The sequence below is a fragment of the Doryrhamphus excisus genome, chromosome 20 (genome assembly GCF_030265055.1).
Source record: "Doryrhamphus excisus isolate RoL2022-K1 chromosome 20, RoL_Dexc_1.0, whole genome shotgun sequence".
In the NCBI taxonomy this organism is placed as follows: domain Eukaryota; kingdom Metazoa; phylum Chordata; class Actinopteri; order Syngnathiformes; family Syngnathidae; genus Doryrhamphus; species Doryrhamphus excisus.
The window spans coordinates 2,269,629-2,294,399 of record NC_080485.1 but is presented as its reverse complement, the minus strand read 5'-3'; the positions used below and the strand labels follow the sequence as shown (position 1 = coordinate 2,294,399).

Sequence of the window (24,771 nt, the reverse complement as noted above, 5' to 3'; positions counted from 1 at the left end):
GTAGAACCAGAGAGCAATAAAGATTTAATAAAGATTTAATAAAGATACTGTGATCTCATACAGGCACATTTTCATTGTCAATTATATTATTGTTTATTATTCCGGTTATAATTTGCAATGTGTCTTTCATTGATATGTTTGTGAAGCCAGATTGTTGCGTTACATGTGACATCACATGCGGCCATCACCGCCTGCTCAAGCCGATGCAAACAAGCGAGTCAAGTTAAGTGACGTCAAATCGAAAAAGCCTTCACTGTTGTCGCATGTGGAAATCGTTCTAAATGCAATTGTTTATAATACATTTATTCATTTCCTACCGCTTATCCTCACGAGGGTCGCGCGGGCGAGAGGCGGGCACAGGGCACATATAGACAAACAACCATTCACACTCACATTCATACCTATGGACAATTTGGAGTGGCCAATTAACCTAGCATGTTTTTGGAATGTGGGAGGAAACCGGAGTACCCGGAGAAAACCCACGCATGCACAGGGAGAACATGCAAACTCCACACAGAGATGGAATCGAACTCGGGTCTCCTAGCTGTGTCTCCTGTTCTGCCGTGCAGCCCCCCATTGTAATCTGGTTGGATTGTGCAGGTGTAGCTAATGTGACCAATCAGAGTGAATAGCAATCACAGCTGGATTTTTTTTCTTTAAAGCAAAAAAACATCAGCAAAACAAACATGGAGTGTTGATACTACAGTAAACCTCGGATATATCGGATTCAATTGTTCCCACTGGTTTTGTCCGATATAAGCGAAATCCGTTATATGCGTATACCGGAAAATGTCCGTTTTACGCATATATCGGATTTATATCCGGTATATGCGTAAATGGGATTTTATCCGTTATAAAAAGGCACTTCCTTGACTATGTTTCCAATGTACCTGGATGCGCAGGCAACGCTGCAAACGCTGCAAATGACGTCGTATAGCGGCCTGTCACGATTCGGCGAATCGGAGCGCCACGATGCGGCCATCCGATATATGCGAGGGAAATTTAATGGAAATGCATTGGAACGGGACTGGAGATTTTGTCCGAAATAGGCGAAATCCGTTATAAAAAATCCGATATATGCAATGAATTTTTATTGGAAATGCATTACAGAAAAATTGGTTCTTTTTTATCTGTCCGTTGTGAGCGAATTTCCGATATATCCGAGTCCGATATATCCGAGGTTTACTGTAATACATAACAGCACTGCATGACGGAATTTGTTACTCCATTATATTGAGCAGCTGAAGTGGATTTAGGCGCACAATGAAGACCCAAGTGACTTTGAAGGGGGGGTTCATTGTCAGGGCGTCAGCTGCAGAGACTGCTCCCCCATCACACAATCTTACAGGAACATCCACATCCACATTTAGATGTATAGGAACCACGGCACATTTGAATACTTGTGTGGAAAAAGGAATAGACGAACACCTCAAGACGTGATTGGATGTTGACAATCTCGCCGGCTATGTTTGCACAGGGAACACTTTGGGGAAACGCTGTGGATGCATATAATATCACCTGTGTAGCATCAAAATTTGTTGAATTTTGTGTTTTTATGAAATGGTGTCGAGCTGTGCTACTTGATGACAGCTCTTAAGAGTCACACTCCGCATGTTGCTAATAGGAGAGGGTGATCCTGCAAGAAGAAGCACCATCTCTTCTCCATTTGGACTGATATGATTAAAAGTGATAGACGGGACAGTAACACCAATTCTAAGCAAATACAGTTGATTTAATAATACTTGACTAATACCCTACTAATACTTTGGTTAAAATGCCAGCATTCATTCTTCTGAGTTGTCAAATGATGTTCTGAGAACTCCTGGAAAACATCTGGTTCTTTATCAATATGTGCCACTGGCGCCCTCTGCTGGCCAGTCACAGTACAGCTTGCCTGAAAGTAACTAGAGGTCAACGTCACTTGCATGCAGGGGTGCCACCAGGAATTCTAGGCCCCATGGGAAAAAAAATAAAATTCACCCCACCCCCCCTCCCCATTTTTAATTTTTGAGGAATTTTGAGGAATTTTGAGGAAAAAGCGGTAGAAAATGAATGAATGAACCTATTTTTAGAGGCCCCTATGGAATTGTCCTAACTTCCCATCTTCCATACTATTCCTCCACTTGCGTGTGTCCAGTTGGGGCCATCTATAGTACACAAAAAGTGTTTCAGTGAAGTAAAAGTATTTCAACTGTATTCACTCGTCATAAAAGTCTGATCTGTATCTCATACAGTAATAATTACATAACACCTACAGTGTCACACCTGCACCTTAAAGCACCTTAAAGCAAGTTCATTATATGATCTTATGCCTTGTTGCTAAAATATTACTGTTATTGAAGTCAAACTTAGGAGCCTAAAATATTGTAACATTTATCATTTATTATTTCACCCACAACAGTTTCCTGTCATGTGTCATTTCTGCCAGCAGGGGGCACTGTGAGCACATTCAGACTTTAGAGTGAAACCCAGCTGGATGTAAGATATTCTTATTAGTAAAAAAAAAAAAAAACATATGTGTTAATTTACAAAGATAAATAAAACCCTAAAATAGTTATTCTGAGTTATTTTCTGTCATATCATCCCAGAAATGTCTATGTTGAGTAAAAAGTAAAGGCTATGAAATGTGAGTCTTCATTGTTCTGCTAGGAAGTAGCGATCAAATATTAGCAGAAGCAGAACAACCCTGATAGTGAAAGATGGCCCCACCCTTTACAATCCCAGAGAAGCACGTCCCACCAAATGAGAAGAACTTCCCTAAACCAATGGTCATCAAATATTTAAACCGCCATAAACTCGCCCTAACAGATTAGCATCGAACATGTAAAGATGGGCAACATGCATCCATCCATCGTCTATGCTGCTTATCATTACTGGGGTCTCGGCGGTAAGCTGGAGCCTATCCCAGCTGACTGGTCACCAGCCAATAACGGGTCAGCAACCTTTAGCATCAAAAGAACCACTTTGCCTTTGTCCCCTGTCCAAGTATTCTGGAGTATTCCAAACTGGAAGTTCACTTAACACTTAAATCTGTAAGCCTTTTAAAATCACAAATACTTAAACTTGATATAGTTTATCTTCAAACAGCTCAAATAATGCATAAGGCTAAAAACAACCAATTACCTAAAAAATGTCATCCAATACTTCTCTACAAGAGAGATATTTGTGTGGAAATATGGGCTAATAACTATGAAAGCAATCTTCACTGGCTAAATGTACTGCAAAAAAGGTCAGTAAGGATAATTCATAATGCCGCCTACAGAGAACATACTAACTCCTTATTTCTAAAATGACAAATACTTCAACTTGCTGATATAGTTCATCTTCAAACAGCTAAAATAATGCATAAGGCTAAAAATAAGCAATTAGCTAAAAATGTCATCCAATACTTCTCTACAAGAGAGGAGAAATATGATCTCAGGGAAGAAGTACATTTGAAACACTTCTATGCTAGGACTACGTTATGCTAGCCATAGCATTTCAGTATGTGGAATCAAACTATGGAATGGATTGAGTAAGGAAATCAAACAATGCACAACGATGAGCCAATTCAAGAAACAATACAAGCAGTTGATGTTTGCTAAATCCAAGGATGAAGAGTCTTGAACCAGTCATGATGTGCTATATATATCACTATATTGACACGCACTATGGTACCCATTATGGCATTGGATGCTCATATCACCCAGTACTTCTCTATGAGGTGCATTATTTAAAAAAAAAACATAAACTTGATTATGGAAAGCAGGAAGTGAACAAATGTAACAGTTACTGATTGTAAAAGTACCAAATGGAGGGGTAGGATTTAATAAGCTTTGCTTCTTCCTACTCCTTTTGGACATGTGGAACTGGGAACTGATTATGGGATGCACTCAATTGGAATCTGATGCATGTTCAAATGAAATAAAACCATTACCATTACCATTACCATTACCATTACCATTACCATTACCATTTTTGAGTGGTTCCCATATCATTTCAAATTAAACAAAATGTAGCCAACTTTAACATAAAAAAATCAGATTTCAACTTTCTGCATATTAGGGTTCAAGTGCTCAATAGCATCATCAATAACCATTCCATTGGTCCTGTCCTTCACTGTCTTTGCAGTCTTCCATTTTGACAATCTATTCTAACTGGGAGAATAGATTCTGTTATATTTTTATGTCATGTACTGTATTCTCCATCTGTGAATCCCTCTTATACAGCCCGGTGTTGCAAACTTAGCCATTTTCTCACTAAACTTGTGATTATTTTCCCTAAAGCAACAGGCGTCAAATAAAGACATAGCTATAGCTCGCTTCCCGTTAGAAAACATATTGCTATGCTCTTCTTAATTACATAGTTTCATTTTACTGTCGGGCGGCACGGCGGTCGATTGCTTAGTGCGCAGACCTCACAGCTAGGAGATCAGGGTTCAATTCCACCCTCGGCCATCTCTGTGTGGAGTTTGCATGTTCTCCCCGTGCATGCGTGGGTTTTCTCCGGGTACTCCGGTTTCCTTCCACATTCCAAAAACATGCTAGGTTAATTGGCCACTCCAAATTGTCCATAGGTATGAATGTGGAGCTGGAGCTGGGATAGGCTCCAGCACCCCCGCGACACTCGTAAGTAAAAGAGGTAGAAAATGAATGAATGGATTTTACTGTCCAATAACTTTGTGTCAGAATCAGCTCAAAACTCCCTCACATTTTTTTTCTTTCCAGAGAGACTCAATGCATGTGTTTAAAAAATCACTGCGATCTGCGAAGTTTTGTGCAAGTTTTGTCAATTTATTAGCCCAAAAAAATCATTTTCCACTCTATGGCTGAGGTTAATGAAGAGGAGAAGCACCACGCATTTCATCAAGGTTGTCCAAAATGCCGTTCTTCCTTGAATGTATGATTTATTGTGCCCTCCGGCATCTAGCATCTAGCATCGGTTTCCCCTTCTTTAGACGGGATGTGATGCTGAAAAGCATCACCCAGGAGCCAAAGGCATCAACCAGGAATTTGATTTATCCGTGCAGGCCTTGAAAACTTTGCTGAACTTATAACTGACCAGAATACCAGAATTAAAAAAAAAAAAGTCAAGGTCCTGACTCACCGACTGACAAACGAATCTTACCAAAGCAGGAAGGTCATACTGGGGAGACGATGTAAACAAATATCCGTGGAACACATGTGAGACTCGACCAAGTTGTGACCAATTCTACTCGAAACTGGCAGACAAATGGCGGCTTTGCCTTCGTAGTCGATCATTTGAATTTCATTTCATCATTTGCATACGTTCAAACAACCACGATTCTTTCTCAGCAGAGAGAAAAGATTGCTAATTCATTGCCAAATAAGTTGAAGAGGTTAATTCTCTGCATAATTGTGGTATCATTGAGCTCCGGAGATGTTTTCATTTGTGTCTTTCAAGTTCTCAGAAGGGCCCACGCATTCAGGCGGGTCGCTTTCAACGCCTATCAAGCTGCTGTCTGATCACTGGCGTGCCGAACGCTCCGACCATAACAACATCGAGTACTCTGGACTCTCTGTGTTCTATCGTTTTAGAACATTTAGTACTCTGAGAGAGATTTTGTTTGCATGCTACTTGGCAAACTTCACCACCCAAAATACAGGCAACCCTCGTTTATTGTGGTTAATTGGTTCCAGATCCTATCCGTGATCGGTGAAGTTCCATGAATTAGAATTCCTTTCCAATTTGATTAACTTTGCATACCTTTTGATTAATAACAGGCCATAGGCAACCACAAAACAGCACTGATTTATAATCAATACACCAAACCATCAAACTGAAAGCACAAAGTGGTGAAGAATGACAGAAATTAAAGGGAACTTAAGCTCATTTTTGGGGCTTTGTATTGAGTCGTGGACTCCTACAGAGCAGCTACACACAATAAGACGCATGGAAAGCTGCCTGCAGTGATTCCAAAGAATTCCTACTTCCTTCCGAATCAAACAGTGGACTGATTTAGTCCACCGCTGCTCCCAAGGACTCGAATACAGGACTCAAATTCTGAGTGCAGGCAATCTGCAGCCTTTTATCCACAAATCATAGTCGTGGTGCATTGAAAGACAGTAGGATTCTGTATTGCTTTGTATTCGAATTTTGAAAGTATTACTTATTATTTTATTGATATGATCGAAATATTTCAATTACTATTCTGTTTAACTTCTATGCCACAAAATTCGGTAAATTACGTAAAAAAGAATTTGAAGCAATCCCTCCCCCAGGTCTAACTTCGGTCACCTCCGACCACAACATATTTTTTTCTGGATGAATGGATAAAAAATCTTCCCAGAATATTTACAGTCGGTGACAACTCCATATTGGAGTCTCCAAATTTCACTTCCTGTGGCCACTGGCCAGGTGCCCCAATAAGGGTTCCATTGAGCGAGCCCATCAAGGGAGTACTCAGTACAGACAGGTGGCCTGTGTGCTGTCTTGATATGGGCAAGCATTCCAAATACTGTTTGGTGGGTTGGGGGTTGTGGACCAGTCAGCCCCCTAAGAGGGTGGTGACAGGACGTCCACATCCAGCTGTGCACATCCACTGTGGCCATATCACAGACCCCCTCAACACTATCTTTGTTCGCTATTTATGTTCCATGCAGTGGGGGAAAAGATTTTCAAATTATAACAACTATTAAAAAAAAATTACTGCTTGCATATTCTTGTGTTTTCATCCTGAGGTGAGTTGGCAAACCAATCAGGAGACAGCGTGTGTACGCTAGTTGCGCCCTTTGTGTATGAAACAACTCTATCTGTCCCAGATCGATGAACCCATTGATAGATATGGCAAAAAATAATAATAATTTAGATTTTGTTACAACTTTGTACAGTCGATGGGTTAGGGTTACTGTATTTTCCGGTGTATAAGTCGGTACTTTTTTCTTCAACTTTGAACCCTAATTTATGGCCGTGTTCTAATCTCAGGACATCTCCTTTACTTCTAGCTCTTTCTTTGGCAGAATGCTAACATCATCACACAGCAACTTAACACTCAATAGGTAGGTCATAAATATACAATACAGGTACCAATACAAGTTTAGAACAAAAAACAACTATTTTAATGGTTTCCAATCGTGTATTTGTTCCTAGCAAAGCTGCTAGTCATTCATTCGGCTGCCTTTGTCCACCATGGGATGAATCTCTGACATCTCTGATTATATCTACAATGGTGGGTAGTGTGGAACGGACACCTCAGGTTCAAATCTCCACTAGTAAGCACCGTCGGTATTCGGCAGGAAGGGCATCCAGAATGTAAAGGGCTCAAGCCAAAAATCTGTATGCGGATCAAAAAGAGCTGCTGTGGCGACCCCATAATCAGGGAAAAATAATAATAATAATAATACATTTTATTTGTATAGCGCTTTTCAAAATACTCAAAGACACTTTACAGAAGAATGGAGTTGAATAAAAGCAAGTAAACAGAGTAGAAGACACACCAAAATACAACATTCATTGGTTAATACACAGTTAAAACATGAGGAAAAGCGTGGGCGGGGCGGCACACAGCAGTCAGATATAAAATGTTAGATATTAAAAACAGATTAAAAGAAAAAAAAAGTGAAAAAAACAAACAAATTAGTGCAAAGGTGACTATAGGGGTGTTAGTTCATGTTTAGAGGACTCTAATAATGGTAAAATGAATGTGAATGGTTGTTTGTCTATATGTGCCCTGTGATTGGCTGGCCACCAGTCCAGGGTGTACCCCGCCTCTCGCCCAAAGACAGCTGGGATAGGCTCCAGCATCAACCGTGACCCTTGTGAGGAAAAGCGGTAGAAAATGAATGAATGAATGAATGAATGAATAATAATGGTAAAAGTGATCATTTATAAAGTCATACGTCATATGTGCTCTAACCTAACTACGATAATGAATCCTATTTCATGAAATTCACGGTTCATGAAAATCACGGTTCGGTCTGGACCCAATCCACCGTGATAAACGAGAGGATCCAGTACACAGAAAGTAGTAGTTAGCGAAGTACAATGATGGCAGGCAGGACAGCACATCACTGCCGAATGATCATAAACCACTCGCAAACGGAATTACAAAATTATTTAATAAAATAATAAGGATGTTGTAAGAAAATAAGCATCCCCAAGTACAGTAAACCTCGGATATATCGGACTCGGATAAATCGGAAATTTGCTCACAACGGACAGATAAAAAAAACAGATTTTTCTGCAATGCATTTCCAATAAAAATTCATTGCATATATCGGATTTTTTATAACGGATTTCGCCTATTTCAGCCAAAATCTCCAGTCCAGTTCCAATGCATTTCCATGAAATTTCCCTGGCATATATCGGATGGCCGCATCGTTATGCTAATTTTGTTGATGTCACTGGCTATTGTCTTTCTCCTGGCTCCAGATTTAGGACAAATATAAAAGTGAGTGACGTCAATAATACTAGCACAGCAGTGAATGAGATCTTAACCTCATTATCGGAAATAACGTAGGCCTGACGGGCGTAACAGGGCCTAGCTTAATTAACAATTTGTTATGCTCAGAGTCCAATAAAGTTCAATTCTCATTACCTTACGTCTCTTTTCATTGCCCAGTCCAGGTACATTGGAAACATAGTCAAGGAAGTGCCTTTTTATAACGGATATAAATCCGATATATGCGTAAAACGGACATTTTCCGGTATACGCATATAACGGATTTCGCTTATATCGGACAAAACCAGTGGGAACAATTGAATCCGATATATCCGAGGTTTACTGTATGTCTTCTTTAACCACAGGCATGGATATGATCTTGTGTTTTTGTCGCAATAAAAAGTTAGCAAAGCTACTTCATTTGGAAGCCATTTTAGTAAAACAAATACAAACAGCACCAGTTTCTCACTGCCCTCGGGCAAAAGTAAACCACTCTCCAAATGAATCTCCAGGTATTCAAATCCAGCTGACTTGTTGTTGCACATCTCCAGCCAAGGCTTTCCTCTCCTCCGTGTCTGCGCCTGATTCTGTCTTTAAAGGGAAAGCAAAATAATATCTAAAATAAGTGGTCAGAAACAGTGCAACGTACATTGAAGAACCTTACCTAGTATTATTTGAGGGTACTGGCAGATCCACTTGAATATTTTCATCACAACACAACCTTGTTTGTGTCATCATTTAGCCCACGGGATAAAGTATCAGGTCTAAAACAAACATGAATTAGTCACCGTCTATTTACCGTCTGCCTCTGGCAACGTGAGTCACCGCTGGAAAGAGTGTGAACCCTGCAGGAGGTGCACTCGTTGTTTACAAAATGTTTACCATCTTCAGTGGACTAGCGTGAAATCATCATCATCATCACGAGAAGCCTGGTATTAACGTGTCCTGCTCGGCCGCTTAATTGCTGGCACAACCTCATTTCCACTTTGCCCCGATGCTGCTCTTCTGTGCGGCCACACTAGATTCATCACGTCTGGATGGGGATCTTCAAATTAACACCAGATGAAAGGAAGGAGGAGATGGGGTCTGCATAGCTGAGATTGCCATGAAAAAGCATTTCTATTAGAAGAAACGTCGATACGGAAATGTAAGAATTACAAGTTTCCATTTAGTTTCCGCTACAACGAAACCAACGTCAAATATAACTGAGCTCTGCCGTCTTTGAGTGACATTCATTAACAACATGGTCCAAATGCTCTTCTGAGAATCCTCCCTTGCAGCAGCGATCTGCTCCACTTTGGATGACGCTCGTTTGGAAGCCCAGCCGTGGAACGACGTGCCATTGAGGTCCCATCTTCAAAGTCACAAAGCTGATTTGCAGATCCGCCACTTTAGTGAGCTCCAGCAGGTGTGTGATGATCTATGCATCGCTCTCCATTATGCATTTGATGTTATGCAACACAAGCTGCTTCCACTGTACCAGAGATGGATCAAATGGTGTCCATGTCTCAAACGTATAAAAATACTACCAGTGACGACAATATCAACATGTTCCCGCATTATTTGTTAATAATGGTGTTAATTCAATGGAACAACTGTTGATTCATCTTTGATTTATTTACTGTGAGTATTAGTAGTATAGTAACAAAATAGTGTGCGCTACTCAGCTGCAACCAGCAGAGGCACTGTTGTTATTATTAACTAGAAAATTCCCGCGGAAATTTTGATGGACTTGCCACCTGTGCTGTGAACCTCGAGCCCGGTGTGCCAACGGCTACCGTGCTAGCACCTAGCAAGAACGCCTCCACTACCGAAAAGGTTGATGCAGTCCCATAGTGTCCCCACATCATGCCATGTGTCTATTTGCCTTTAGACATTCGTAAATTAGCTAAAATGCTAACATGCTAACGGCTACCATGCTAGCTCCTAGCAAGACAGCCTCAGGTCCCGAAAAGTTTGGGGCAGTCCCATAGTGTCCCCACATTATGCCACGTGTGTATTTGCCTTTAGACATGAGTAAATGAGCAAAAATGCTAACATGCTAACAGTCATCATGCTAGCACCTAGCAAGAGGGCCTCAAATTTAGAAACTGCCAAGGTTGTCCTATAACCTCCCTGCATCATGCCATGTGTGTATTTGCCTTTAAACACGAGTAAAATAGCTTAAATGCTAACATGCTAACAGTCATCATGCTAGCACCTAGCAAGAGAGCCTCAAGTTTAGAAAGTGCCAAGGTTGTCCTATAACCTCCCTACATCATGCCATGTGTGTATTTGCCTTTAGACATGAGTAAATTAGCTTAAATGCTAACATGCTAGCAATTAGCATTTAGCCACAGAGAGAGTTCAGAAGTTTATCGAAAAAACTAGCCATCAATCACGTTTCTACGTGGCCGTATGGCTGAGCTACAAGGCTGTGAAAAGTCTGTAAATTCTCATTATTTTCTCTGGCATGAGCTGTTCTAAAAATAGCACAAAGTGTACCTAATCTAGTGGCCCATTTTTGAACGTTTTGGTTAATAACGTCGCCATGGTTACACAAAACATTCCAAAAACTAAATACCGCTGTAGTCCCGAGCGCCACGTTTCCGGCGGTGTAACATGTGCGGGGGTCCTTCTTGCGGTTTTGGCCGCATTACGCGCGCAAAAATGGGAAGATTAAGATATACGGAATAATAACTAAACAGCAATAACAATATGGGCTTGCTCAGTCCATAATAAAATAGCATTTGATGTTTAATTGTTCAAAGAATAGTCACATGATTCTTGAACTAGAGCTATCAATGTGGAAAAAAACAGACTTACAATTGAATATAAAAATATTTTTTAAATAATGTCACAATTTGAATTGCACATATCAGGATATATGAGAATATATATAACCACCAATGACTCCATATGTTTACTGTAAAGACCAAGCATCATCGCCAAAGCCACAGATATGCCCAAGCTAAGGAAAAAAAATATTGCATGTGCAAATGACCCAATATCTCCCAAACTGTTGCTATTTTCGTGTAATATTAAATATGCAATGATGTGCATGTCCTCCGGGTATGGTACTGTATGTTCCGTATGCTATGCAGTAGAAGTATGCACTAAAACATGAATCCGTGGTTTAAATATGTATGCATAAATACGGAAGCATATATAGAAAAAATGCTGATGCAGTACTTTCTTAATGACTTCTACTGTATCCTATGTTTAGAAGAGGAGTGTGAGCATGGAGGCATGGAGGCATGGAGGCATAGCGTCATGGCGACTGGTCATGTGGATGATGTGAGTGAGCACCCGCCAACATAACAACTTTTTCTGCACAATGCATGAAGAGCGTTGTCTTCCAGTGGAATGCACACCGTGACGGGTTCATATCAGCAGGGAAATAAAGCATAAAATGTTTGTTTTATTTGCTCACTCTATCGCTGTACTCCATGTTTCCTTTACAAATCCATGACATCGATATAACACCCATCCAGCTGTGATATTTCTCAACGTAATTACCTCTTTTTCCTTCTGTTTCAGCGTTTGATTGACAGCATTTCCCAGGATGCCGTTCCACAACTCAGCACTGTGAGTACAGAGTGTGAATGACAGCAAGGAAACAAGGTGAGAAGATATGAATCTTATTTTTACAACACAAGGGAACATCTGACACCATTAAATCATCGGGACAGAAACAAATGTTTACCCATCTGTTCTCACGACAAGTTAGGAGGATTTTGTATAAAAGGTAATGCGTGAGTACAACGGTTGTCAAAGCGTGAGGAGTCACCAGAATAGTTTGAGGGAGGTGCAGCCGCTTGAGAAAAATAAAGAAAAATATCAGTTTCAAGGCAAGGCTGCTAAATTGGCATATTGGAGATCTTACAGTGAGCAAGTAAATTCCCTCCAACTGAATTATATCCTCTATAAAACCCTAAATAATACATAACTGAAGTTGTATTTTATGTACAGTTGTATTTTTATTTAGAAATAAACAACAGCAAAGTAGTTATCTCACAAACTGGTGCTTTTCTATGCAATTATTCCTCCAACTGTAATATTATAATACAGCATAGACCAAACACACAGCAAACAGTCAAAGACAAAACAAATAATTCATTACAAATTCACTTATGCTCATTTTTGTGCTTTGTACTGAGTCGTGGACTCCTATAGAGCAGCTACACACAATACCCCGCCCAGAAACCTTTCTAGATCTTCCAGATTCTGCATCTATTCCAGCTGTATTTTCCAATGGATTTCCAAAATGGTCTGTTTAAATTTACTCCACCCACTCCGCTGTGATTGGTCACACTCCCAATCACTCTCAAGGACTTCCAGATACGGAGGTCCGCGCTTACAGAGTATAGGGAAGCTGTAGCCCATATAAGGAAGCATTGACATCAGTAGAAAAAAAAGTGCAATATCCAAAACTCACTTCCTCATCATTTGACACTTTGGCGTCATTTAACCAGACAATACAACATTTAAATGTTATTTTGTCTACTATATGGTAATGCTAATGGTAATGGTAATGGTAATGGTAATGGTAATGGTAATGGTAATGGTAATGGTTTTATTTCATTTGAACATGCATCAGATTCCAATTGAGTGCATCCCATAATCAGTTCCCAGTTCCACATGTCCAAAAGGAGTAGGAAGAAGCAAAGCTTATTAAATCCTACCCCTCCATCTGGTACTTTTACAATCACTAACTGTTACATTTGTTCACTTCCTGCTTTCCATAATACAGTTTAAGGTTCTTTTTCGTTTTTTTTTTTAATAATGTACCTCGTAGCGAAGTACTGGGTGATATGAGCATCCAATGCCATAATGGGTACCATAGTGCGTGTCAATATAGTGATATATATAGCACATCATGACTGGTTCAAGACTCTTCATCCTTGGATTTAGCAAACATCAACTGCTTGTATTGTTTCTTGAATTGGCTCATCGTTGTGCATTGTTTGATTTCCTTACTCAATCCATTCCATAGTTTGATTCCACATACTGAAATGCTATGGCTAGCATAACGTAGTCCTAGCATAGAAGTGTTTCAAATGTACTTCTTCCCTGAGATCATATTTCTCCTCTCTTGTAGAGAAGTATTGGATGACATTTTTAGCTAATTGCTTATTTTTAGCCTTATGCATTATTTTAGCTGTTTGAAGATGAACTATATCAGCAAGTTGAAGTATTTGTCATTTTACAAATAAGGAGTTAGTATGTTCTCTGTAGGCGGCATTATGAATTATCCTTACTGGCCTTTTTTGCAGTACATTTAGCCAGTGAAGATTGCTTTTATAGTTATTAGCCCATATTTCCACACAATAAGTAAGATATGGTAGAACCAGAGAGCAATAAAGAGTGTGGAGTGATTTCTGATTGAGAACTAATTTTGCTTTGTTCAATATTGAAATATTTCTGGCCACATTATGTTGTATATTTGTAATATGAGGTTTCCGGCTCATATTTTCATCTATTGTGATCCACAGAAATGTATTTTGGTTCACCCTTTCAATGTCCACACCGTCTATTTGTATTTGTTGGTACGTGTCCTTTCTGCTGTTAGTAAAAAAACAGCATGATTTTAGATTTACTTAGGTTCAAGGACAATCTATTATCATCAAATCATCTTTTTAGTGTGAGCATAATATTGTGTAATACAAGTGTAACTGTGATTATGGGATGTTATTATTATTATAATGTTACCCTCCGTATTTAGAAGCTCTAACTACTAAAATACTCCATTCATAAATAAAGAATTCAGTGAGGGATTTACTGTACATTATGTTTCCTCTCCACTTTCTTCAAGCTGAGTTTAGAAAAACTGACAAGTCCAATTGTCAATCAAAGTCATTCCTACCCTGGCAGGACTGTCACAGCCAGGTACAAACCAGCATGGACTCTTTCAGGATGTTCCTGCAACCTGGGTTTCACCACGACCAAAACCTGAGCTCAACTTAGAAGCCAAGCCAAAAAAAAACAAGACTAACTTTGCGACCAAACCTGTAAGGGCATCTTGACATTATGGGCTGTATATTGTTTGTTATATTGTTTCCACACCAACAGCGTTTTAGAGCAAAAATGCACACATCATAAAGCAGCTTTGACTGTGCAAGTTTATGGAAAATAGCACTGTTATTGTTTGGTGCAATCTCGCAACCATGGCAACGAGTACAGGTGGATTTTCTTTCAAATCGTGTTAATAGGGTATCTCTGCTACACTTTTTTCAATGGCTTGACGTGCTTAGTGACGCGTATGAAGGTGTGAGGGAGTCGCAGAGGGCATCCATTATCAGGCTCAATTAAAAGTGCCTGCCTCACAACAAACAAGCATTTGTTTTGCTAATAATATTAACAGCATAATGATAATTATGTGTCATGTGATGATTTACAGCGGTGTTCAGTGATGATGATGATGATGATGATGCCACACAGGCAAGATAATGTAATAGTTTGAGGTCAAAACAGGCACGGGTCAAAAGTGACATGCTGGAAATGGGGAGATAAGATTGAGTCCCAGAGATTTAGTATATGCCGTACGACTCCAGGGAATGTGACTCACCAGCACTTTGACTTCATGATCACAGTTTTTCATGATGTTGGACTCTTTGAAGCGGCACCAGCAGCGTACTGGTGTGGCCTTCACTTCCACACGTGTGGTCCCTTCTAGAGATGCTCAATATCGCCTTTCTGACCTACAGCTGATATACCGATATTAATACATTAGATTCCAGACCTGAAGTAGTTTTGTAGTCTTTTAGTTTTTTGGGGTTTTTTTGAGAGGCACAAAGAGGTGATGATGCAACTCTACAATAAAAGAGAGCATGTTTTCAACCCCAAAAACAGACACAAAGTGGCATCCTTGCCTTGTAAAAGAGCAGCAAAGGAAGTGGAAGGATTTGGACCGGTGTTGCGTGATGGAGGTTACACATTGAAGGAAAACTTTAACACATGCACACACGTGTGCATATGTACACGTATATGTACGCATATGTATGGACATACACATGCGTAGTTCAGTTGCAAATGTGACAATTATAAATACTTCATGCTGTTATTTTCATGTAAAACAACCATTTTTGTGTTATTTATGTTTCATATTCATTATGTCGGCATTTTGGCTAAATATGACAACATTTGGGTCAAAGTGAAAGTTATGCTTGAAATGTATCTTTGCACAAAAAGCCTTTTTTTTACCCATATTTTACTGAAACTTGCCTATGTTCTGCTGATTACTAAAGCCTGCAAAAAGGGAGAAACATACTCTTTTTACTAAAGAAAGATAGAGTCTAATATTTCCTTTGGTATATACCATGTCTACGTATTTAGCCCAAGAACACAATATTCTGTGTACCTTGAAAAATCAAAAAGTCAAAATCATCAACAAGAGGGACAGCTTTTGAAAAATGATTTAATAATTTTAATAATAAACTGAATATTTTTCCAGTTAGAGCATAGAAAACCTGTTTATGACTATGTTTATCAACATGATTAGAGCCCTGTAGACATGAAATAACACCCCTATAGTAAAGTAAGTCTAAGTAAGAAGCCAAAAGCTTACCAAAATCCAATCCGACATAATTGATTCTGTACCAAGCAGCAAGTGGTTACATAATATAACACGATGACAAACACTGTACAGTAGGGCGCATCAAATTTGAATGGGAAATTTTAAATTCATAATATCAATTTGGCGGGCATTCCATTTTTTTCTAATGAACATAAAAATGTCTTTTGCAAAGTTTTGAGGAAATCCATTGAGATTTAGGGGTGCCACCTCACACATAAACTTTTGGAAAATTTCGGAATAAAATAATACATGGACAAGTGTATATCACATTATGTAGGATTATGTAGTACCACTCTCAATAAATATGAAGCATCAGCAATACTGTCTACTCTTTATTACTGTTGTTGATGTTATGCCTGCTCAGCTATTAGCTAACTGTCATTAGCAAACTGTAGCTAGCTAATGTTAGCTACAGTAGAGGCAATGAGCACTAAATACCTATAAATATGACTACAAATCATTCAAATTACAAAGACAAAACCACAAATTTGCTAGTAATATGTGATAGGAGTATAAATACCAACAAAAACATAAAGATCACCTTAAATCTCCATGGCGACCATTGAACTGTTCACCACTTTATTCCACAAAAACAGATGTATGGTGGCACCCCTAAATAATCATGTATTGGAAAAATATTTTCTATGTGTTGTTTCTACATATGAAGAGCTTGCAACCAAAAGGCGCTAAATCCATTTTGACTGATTTCGAGAAAATCAATGATTTTTAATTACGCACATATCAATCTATTTGGTCATCAAGTCTATATTGCAAATGAAAGAGCTATCAATATAGGTCATAAAAATGCATGCTATAAAAATCCTGCACACACCATGTATTTTATATATTTTTTTTAATTAATTTTTTTTTTCGGATTTAGCGCCTTTTGCCTGAAATAAATTTGACGTCACCTTTAACTTCTTCAATGGCATTGTTGTAAAAGAATGTAAGGTGCTTTAATGTGCTATGCTAATAAAATAATTACAACACAGAAGCCATTCTCAACATACAATACAAAATAATTATTATTAATTAAATTAATAAAAATGTTATTAAAAGCAGTGCTCATATTTGACTGCACCATGAAGGTGACAGTGACAAAAATCATCTCATTACAAACTCTTTACATTGTATGTTTTTTAGTACAAGTAAAATAATGTTTCTCATGAAAGTTGGAGGTGTCAAGGTAGAGACATGCCTTTTATGGCGTAAAAAACACTTCCATGTTACAGAATACTGTAAAAACACAATTTGAATTGCATAACATACTGTAACTATCATACGTGTACTTAATGTACACAAACAAAACAGGATGCACACTGATACTGGCTTTCTGTATGTGCAGTGCCAATTGTATTCTTCTCTCTGATTGGTCAGATTATCAATAGATGGGAAACTTGGGCCAATCAGAATAAAGAATAAAGAAAGGGATTTAGCTCCTTTTGGTTGAAATCTGAAATGGAAATAGCGCCTTTTGGTTGAAAGCATAAATTTCATATCACTTTTTTTTCATATTTTTAAAAATGATTTCAAGACCAAAATATGTGATTTGGATACACATGACAGAGGTCTATTAAACTCATGAAAAACATGCAACTTAGTGAAAATTGGATTTGCAAGCTCTTCATATATTGGAACACTTTTAGTACCCAGCCATATCAAAATTCAATAATTGTGTTTTTTGATGCACCCTACTGTGCAGCCAATGGTAACAATACTTTAAGTACTGAGGTTTTGGACAGCTGTGATACTACAATGTGCACATCTGGAATGCTCAGGTCATTTTGAGTGTGTGACGTCGTGACATCCCAGTCACTTAACTCTCAGTGACACGGAGACGATAGAGCAGGGGTGCTCATTAAGTCGATCGCGAGCTACCGGTCGATCGCGGAGGTGGTACTGGTCGATCGCTGGTCGATCGCGGCGTGACATTAAAAAAATATCATCCCAGCATCAATGCCGTCACTTGATTGATATACAGGGCAGCCATTCAGATGACAACTGAATGTTGCCCTTCGGGCGACCAATCAAATCAAACAACGTCTCTAAGTGCAGCAGAACTTACGATGTCAGCCTATCATCCATCCCCGTTACTTGATTGACATACAGGACAACCAATCAGATGACAACTGAATTTTGACCTTTAGGTCACCGCTCATGCGTAAACAACGATGCAAAGTGCTAAGCTAGTCGGCGAATTGCGAGATTTTAAGCCCTCGCGAAAGTTTATGGTCACTAAAATGAGTGAAGGAGCTGGACCAAGTAAAAAGGCAAAAACTGGACCAAGTAAAAAGGCAAAAAACATATCACTTCCATATGGATATGGAATATTATACGGATATTATGATACGGATATTATCCATGACTGATAAACATTTGGAAGTGTGCTTGAGGCTGGCTATCAGCAGCTACTGTCCGGACTATGCATCCCTGGCTGGTTCAATTCAGTGCAAGTCATCAAAGTAAACTCAGGTAATTACAAAAAATGTTAATAGTTAATTATGTGTGTTTTGCAATATTGGCTCATTTGGTTATGTAAGGTACATCAACATACATTGTACGTACAAATAATCCTCAATACATTTGAAAATAAATAGATATTTTGCATTTTTGTAGTGGGTAGATCATTTTGACTCGGTCATTTTAAAAGTAGCTCGCATGCTGAAAAAGTGTGAGCACCCCTGCGATAGAGTAATAGGCCACCTCCAGTGTGAATACCTAAGTGTGTGTTTGCATGCTTATTATATATTACAGGTAAAATGCAGTCGTACTGTATGGCCCCTTAAAACAGGGGTGTCCTAACATTTTCTAGCAAGGGCGGCATTTGGACAATTGAAATATACTTTATTTAAAAAGAAAACTGTTATCAGAGTCAAAGAGTATTATTATTCACTCGTTCAATCCCAGACATCCTTCTCAGTGGTGGCCACTTTTCATGATTTTGACAGATTTATCAAAGCAAAATATCCATGCCACAACATAAACAACACCAAAATATGGTTGTTTTACAAAAACATAACAATTTATTAACAAATATAGCACCATGAAGGCGGCACGGCGGTCTAGTGGTTAGCGCGCAGACCTCACAGCTAGGAGACCAGGGTTCAATTCCAGTTTGCATGTTCTCCCCGTGCATGCGTGGGTTTTCTCCGGGTACTCCGGTTTCCTCCCACATTCCAAAAACATGCTAGGTTAATTAGCCACTCCAAATTGTCCATAGGTATAAAAAGTTAAAAACAGATTTAAAAAAAAAAAAAGTGAAAAAAACAAACAAATTAGTGCAAAGGTGACTATAGGGGTGTTAGTTCATGTTTAGAGGACTCTAATAATGGTAAAATGAATGTGAATGGTTGTTTGTCTATATGTGCCCTGTGATTGGCTGGCCACCAGTCCAGGGTGTACCCCGCCTCTCGCCCGAAGACAGCTGGGATAGGCTCCAGCACTTCCTATGATCTCTTAGTTATTTCATTAATTATTAGTATCACATGTCAGCTCGTTACACTGCACCTTTTTTGGTTAATTTCCAATAAAAAACAAAGCTGTGGGCTTCGAATGGCCCCCGGGCCTGACTTTGGACACCCTTAGCATATCAGATTGTTTAAATGTAGTTTTGTGTCCCAGCTTTTCCCACAGAAGGCTGCATACTGGAAAGTCAAATGATGCGACAGTCACTTTGATGTAAAAAAGTTTGAACAACACTTACAGTATGACAGAAAAGCTTTGTGTTATTTGTTAACAGTGACAACATCCAAGCTTTTAGCTCTAGTTTCCACATTTTCTTGCAGTTTTTGTCCCCAGTCACACTTGGTCTCAGTGAGGAATGAAGACACATGTTCTACTAAAAAGCACATTTGTATAAAAAGCACAATTAGTTTGTAATTATGAAGCATAAATGCACGGATTCTTGAATAATTAATTAATGTATGAGTTATGTGGCTTTTGTTCCTCAAAGTATGCGACTTTCCAGTGTTGCGTGCAGCTTGTGTTACCGCTGCTACTACGATTACTCGAGTACTACTACAGCAACAACTACTGCAGGGTAGTGATGCACATACACAATTTTTGTGTTTGCATAATTAAATATGACCCCCATCTGTGCTCCCCTTGTGGCAAATTCAAAGATTTTGTACGACCGGAGACATTCATTCATTCATTCATTCATTTTCTACCGCTTATCCTCACGATAACCTGTGGATATGCTGGAGCCTATCCCAGCTATCTTCGGGCGAGAGGCGGGGTACACCCTGGACTGGTGGCCAGCCAATCACAGGGCACATATAGACAAACAACCATTCACATTCATTTTACCATTATTAGAGTCCTCTAAACATGAACTAACACCCCTATAGTCACCTTTGCACTAATTTGTTTTTCATACCTATGGACAATTTGGAGTGGCTAATTAACCTAGCATGTTTTTGGAATGTGGGAGGAAACCGGAGTACCCGGAGAAAACCCACGCATGCACGGGGAGAACATGCAAACTCCACACAAAGGGTGGAATTGAACTCGGGTCTCCTATCTGTGAGGCCTGCGTGCTAACCACTTGTCCACCGTGCAGCCCAACCAGAGACAACATTTGTTTAACTAAATCCTTTTGCAAGTGAGACTAAAAAGGACGAGGACAATAATTTGGGAAGTTTGTGAGGAAGTCGCTGCAATGTTTTTTTCCGAGGAGCATGTGAGTGAATGTCGGAAAAATCCGATTCAGATGACAAGAAGAACTCTTTCCTTCACCTGTGAGTACTTTCCCCAAATCTCTGCAAAGCACATGTTTCCATGATGTCCAACAGCAAGGTGGGATTTTATCCATGGCTTTCATCCAGAATCAGAGGCAATCGAGTGCTAAACTCCGCCCCCCCCCAAAATGACACAAAGATCTTGTGATACTGAAGATAGAAAATGTGACACGTGAGAAGAAGATGCGTCGGGAGCCTTTTTCTTCAAAGAATCATCTCCTCCAAGCTGCTTGCTAGGCAGAGTTTTAGCATTCTGATTGCACACACGTCAGTGAAACAAACGCTCGCTCTGCCGTCTGCGGCCAACTAAAGCAACTCTGATGCTTTCCAAAGTAATCATCAAAGCCCAGCACGGTTGGTGAACATACTGACGAGTTTGAGGAGCTTCTAAGTATTTCACGTCATCCTCACTGGTCCTACTGGTCTATGCAGCACCAGGAAAAAACACATGGGCGTTGGGGATCCAGTTGAGAGACATAGTCTCTCCAACGTGACCCAGGTCTTCCCTGAGGCCTTCTACCGGTCAGACGTACACTGAACACCTCCTCATGGAGATGTCCAAGCCACCTCCTCTGGCTCTTCTCGATGCAAAGGAGCAGAGGTTCTACTCCGAGCTTCTCCTAACAACAATAACATGACCCAGAAACGGAAGTTTGTGGAAAAGTACGACCTGCCACACTGTTACATAATAATGTAACATACGTTACTTCATACGTTACAGTTTTCTTCTGATCTTTTGGAACGGAATTATGACAAAAAACATGTTTGGATGTTTGGAGTCGTCACGAATTTTGGATCAAGAGTGTGTGTTCTTCAACTACCAGCTTCATCCTGTGGAATAGGCGGCACCAGGTACTATGTCACATGATACAGCTGGTACTATGTCACGTGATGCAGCTGGTACTATGTCACGTGATGCAGCCGGTACTATGTCACGTGATGCAGCCGGTACTATGTCACGTGATGCAGCCGGTACTATGTCACGTGATGCAGCCGGTACTATGTCACGTGATGCACCAGGTACTATGTCACGTGATGCACCAGGTACTATGTCACATGATGCAGCAGGTACTATGTCATGTGATACAGCCGGTACTATGTCACGTGATGCAGCCGGTACTATGTCACGTGATGCACCAGGTACGATGTCACGTGATGCAGCCGGTACTATGTCACGTGATGCAGCCGGTACTATGTCACGTGATGCAGCCGGTACTATGTCACGTGATGCAGCAGGTACTATGTCACGTGATGCAGCCGGTACTATGTCACGTGATGCAGCAGGTACTATGTCACGTGATGCAGCCGGTACTATGTCACGTGATGCAGCAGGTACTATGTCACGTGATGCAGCCGGTACTATGTCACGTGATGCAGCAGGTACTATGTCACGTGATGCAGACGGTACTATGTCACGTGATGCACCAGGTACTATGTCACGTGATGCAGCCGGTACTATATCACGTGATGCAGCCAGTACTATGTCACGTGATACAGCCGGTACTATGTCACGTGATGCAGCCGGTACTATGTCACGTGATGCACCAGGTACTATGTCACATGATGCAGCCGGTACTACTATGTCACGTGATGCAGCCGGTACTATGTCACGTGATGCAGCCGGTACTATGTCACGTGATGCAGCCGGTACTATGTCACGTGATACAGCCGGTACTATGTCACGTGATGCAGCAGGTACTATGTCACGTGATGCAGCTGGTACTATGTCATGTGATGCAGCCGGTACGATGTCATGTGATGCAACCGGTACTATGTCACGTGATGCAGCAGGTACTATGTCACGTGATACACCAGGTACTATGTCACGTGATGCACCAGGTACTATGTCACGTGATGCACCAGGTACTATGTCACGTGATGCACCAGGTACTATGTCACGTGATGCAGCCGGTACTATGTCACGTGATGCAGCCGATACTATGTCACGTGATGCAGCAGGTACTATGTCACGTGATGCAGCAGGTACTATGTCACGTGATGCAGCCGGTACTATGTCACGTGATGCAGCCGGTACTATGTCACGTGATGCAGCCGGTACCATGTCACGTGATGCAGCAGGTACTATGTCACGTGATGCAGCAGGTACTATGTCATGTGATGCAGCCGGTACTATGTCACGTGATGCAGTCGGTACTATGTCACGTGATGCAGCCGGTACTATGTCACGTGATGCAGCAGGTACTATGTCATGTGATGCAGCCGGTACTATGTCACGTGATGCAGGAAGAGAGCACTGCTCTCGAGAACAAAGCAGCTAAAGTTAATGGAAAGCAAAAATGAATTTCCCTGCCGAGTTCTCCAATAACGAAGGTCAACTGTTCCAATATCAGCAGCTTTATGTTCTTCCTCAACAAGTTCCCAAGAACCTCGAGCTGACCTCCCTCCACCACGAATCAGCCATGAAATATTTAGCACTCTATTGACTCACTCTTGTAGCTGGCACTCCAAGGTTGGTAGCCGTAGTAGCCGGTGATCCGCAGTATTCGCTCCTCTATGGATGCGCTGTTGATGTCCTCAACTGAGCGGGAAGACTTGAGGTCCTCTTTGATGGCCTCGTCCACCACGAGGTACTTGAGCTGTCTGAGCTGAGGGCTGATGTCCGAAAGCCTTCTGGGGCTCACTTCGGGCGACTTGCGCATCCCGCTGGGACGAGAAGAGGACAAAAGCGGAGATGGTGTGAAGGTGACGGTGGATTTTGCACGACATGCGAGCTGTGTGCTGCAACAAGAGAGTCTTGCATGTTGCACACATCGGGTCCTCTGCACCTCCTCACATGCAAAGTAGAGGAATCATCACCCTTCACTGGTCCTGCCTCGGCCCAGCATTGCATGATAGACATTAAGTACGAGTGATTGCTGTTGCAGGCTTGCATTGACCTACTATGGATGTGCGGCTCCGAGAAGCTTCTAGAGAAGTAAAGAATCAATCATAAGTGATATGTTGCTCACATATTAGTGGCAGCTCTGGGCTACATGGTCATATAATGGGGGTCGTTGAGTTCCCCCCGTATACATGCAGAAGCACATCAATCTCATTTCCTGATAACCAAATCTAGCAGGTTTCATAAAACAAATATAATAATAGTATAAAAACATCAGCATTATATTGCACCAATGAAGCTGAAAGCTCATATATTTCATAAATTCATCCCTTTGCTTGTTATGCAACAAATGCCTTCCAGGCAACTGCTTAGTTGCACATACATTAAAAATAATACAGGCATGTTTCTCCATAGGGAAAAACAATAACAAGGCACAATTCTAACCAAGCAAAATTAACATCCTGACTGATTTCAATAAGATTAATTAGTTAAATAAAACATATATATAAACATATTATATAAAACATAACACTATCAATAATAGAGTTGTAATGGGTTGCTCCATAATCATAATGAAAAGGCAAATACTACACAACACTGTATATTTACTTTGATTCTAACAATACAGTAGTATGTAGTACAATTGCGTGCAACAGGTTAACGCAAGTCGTTAAAAAGATCAATAATTCAGCTTACATCGGCATCAAGTTAGTCGGAGGTCCAAGGTAGCACATACAGTCCCGGTGGGGTCGCCCGACCAGGTCCCACACGGTGCCCTCCCCGTCCCCGTACATCCTTACTGGGACCAGTACACGGGGACCAGTGCCCGGGGACCAGTACACGGGGACCAGTGCCAGTCAACAGTCCTCGGTCTCACGGAGGAGACCGGAATGAAGTCCCATCATCCTGCAGCTTTCACACCCGCCAACATATGCTGAGCACTTTACTACTCACTCGTCCTACTCTCGAATGCAGACGCGCTCGCTGGTGCACGAAGCGCTGCTGCAGCGCCCCCTGCTGGCTAGATGGGGCACACAAATAATGCAATTGAGATGGTGGGCAGTTGGAGAACAGAAAAACACCTCATGTGTGTACTTTATGTACTGTATGTACTGTATGTACATTGGAACTGCTTGCCAAGGCATTACGGCTCCTTAGATTGTGCTACTTTATTGAATATACACGCTTATTATTCAAATATTTCATATAATGTTGTCTTTTTTTTTTTTTTTCAATAAAATAAAAAGTTTCCACC

General features: G+C 40.5%; 1 protein-coding gene across 1 annotated transcript in view; it reads right to left on the bottom strand.

Moving 5' to 3' along the window:
* slc35f3b (solute carrier family 35 member F3b) overlaps nucleotides 1–24,470 on the bottom strand; it is a 68,593-nt gene extending 44,123 nt beyond the window's left edge. Inside the window, exons 1-2 of the mRNA XM_058058293.1 lie at nucleotides 24,213–24,470; nucleotides 23,124–23,338 (exon numbers count right to left, since the gene is read on the bottom strand). Coding sequence (XP_057914276.1) covers nucleotides 23,124–23,338; nucleotides 24,213–24,310 — 313 coding nt within the window. The 5' untranslated portion in view covers nucleotides 24,311–24,470. The remainder of the gene's footprint in view (nucleotides 1–23,123; nucleotides 23,339–24,212) is intronic.
* Nucleotides 24,471–24,771: the final 301 nt, after the last annotated feature.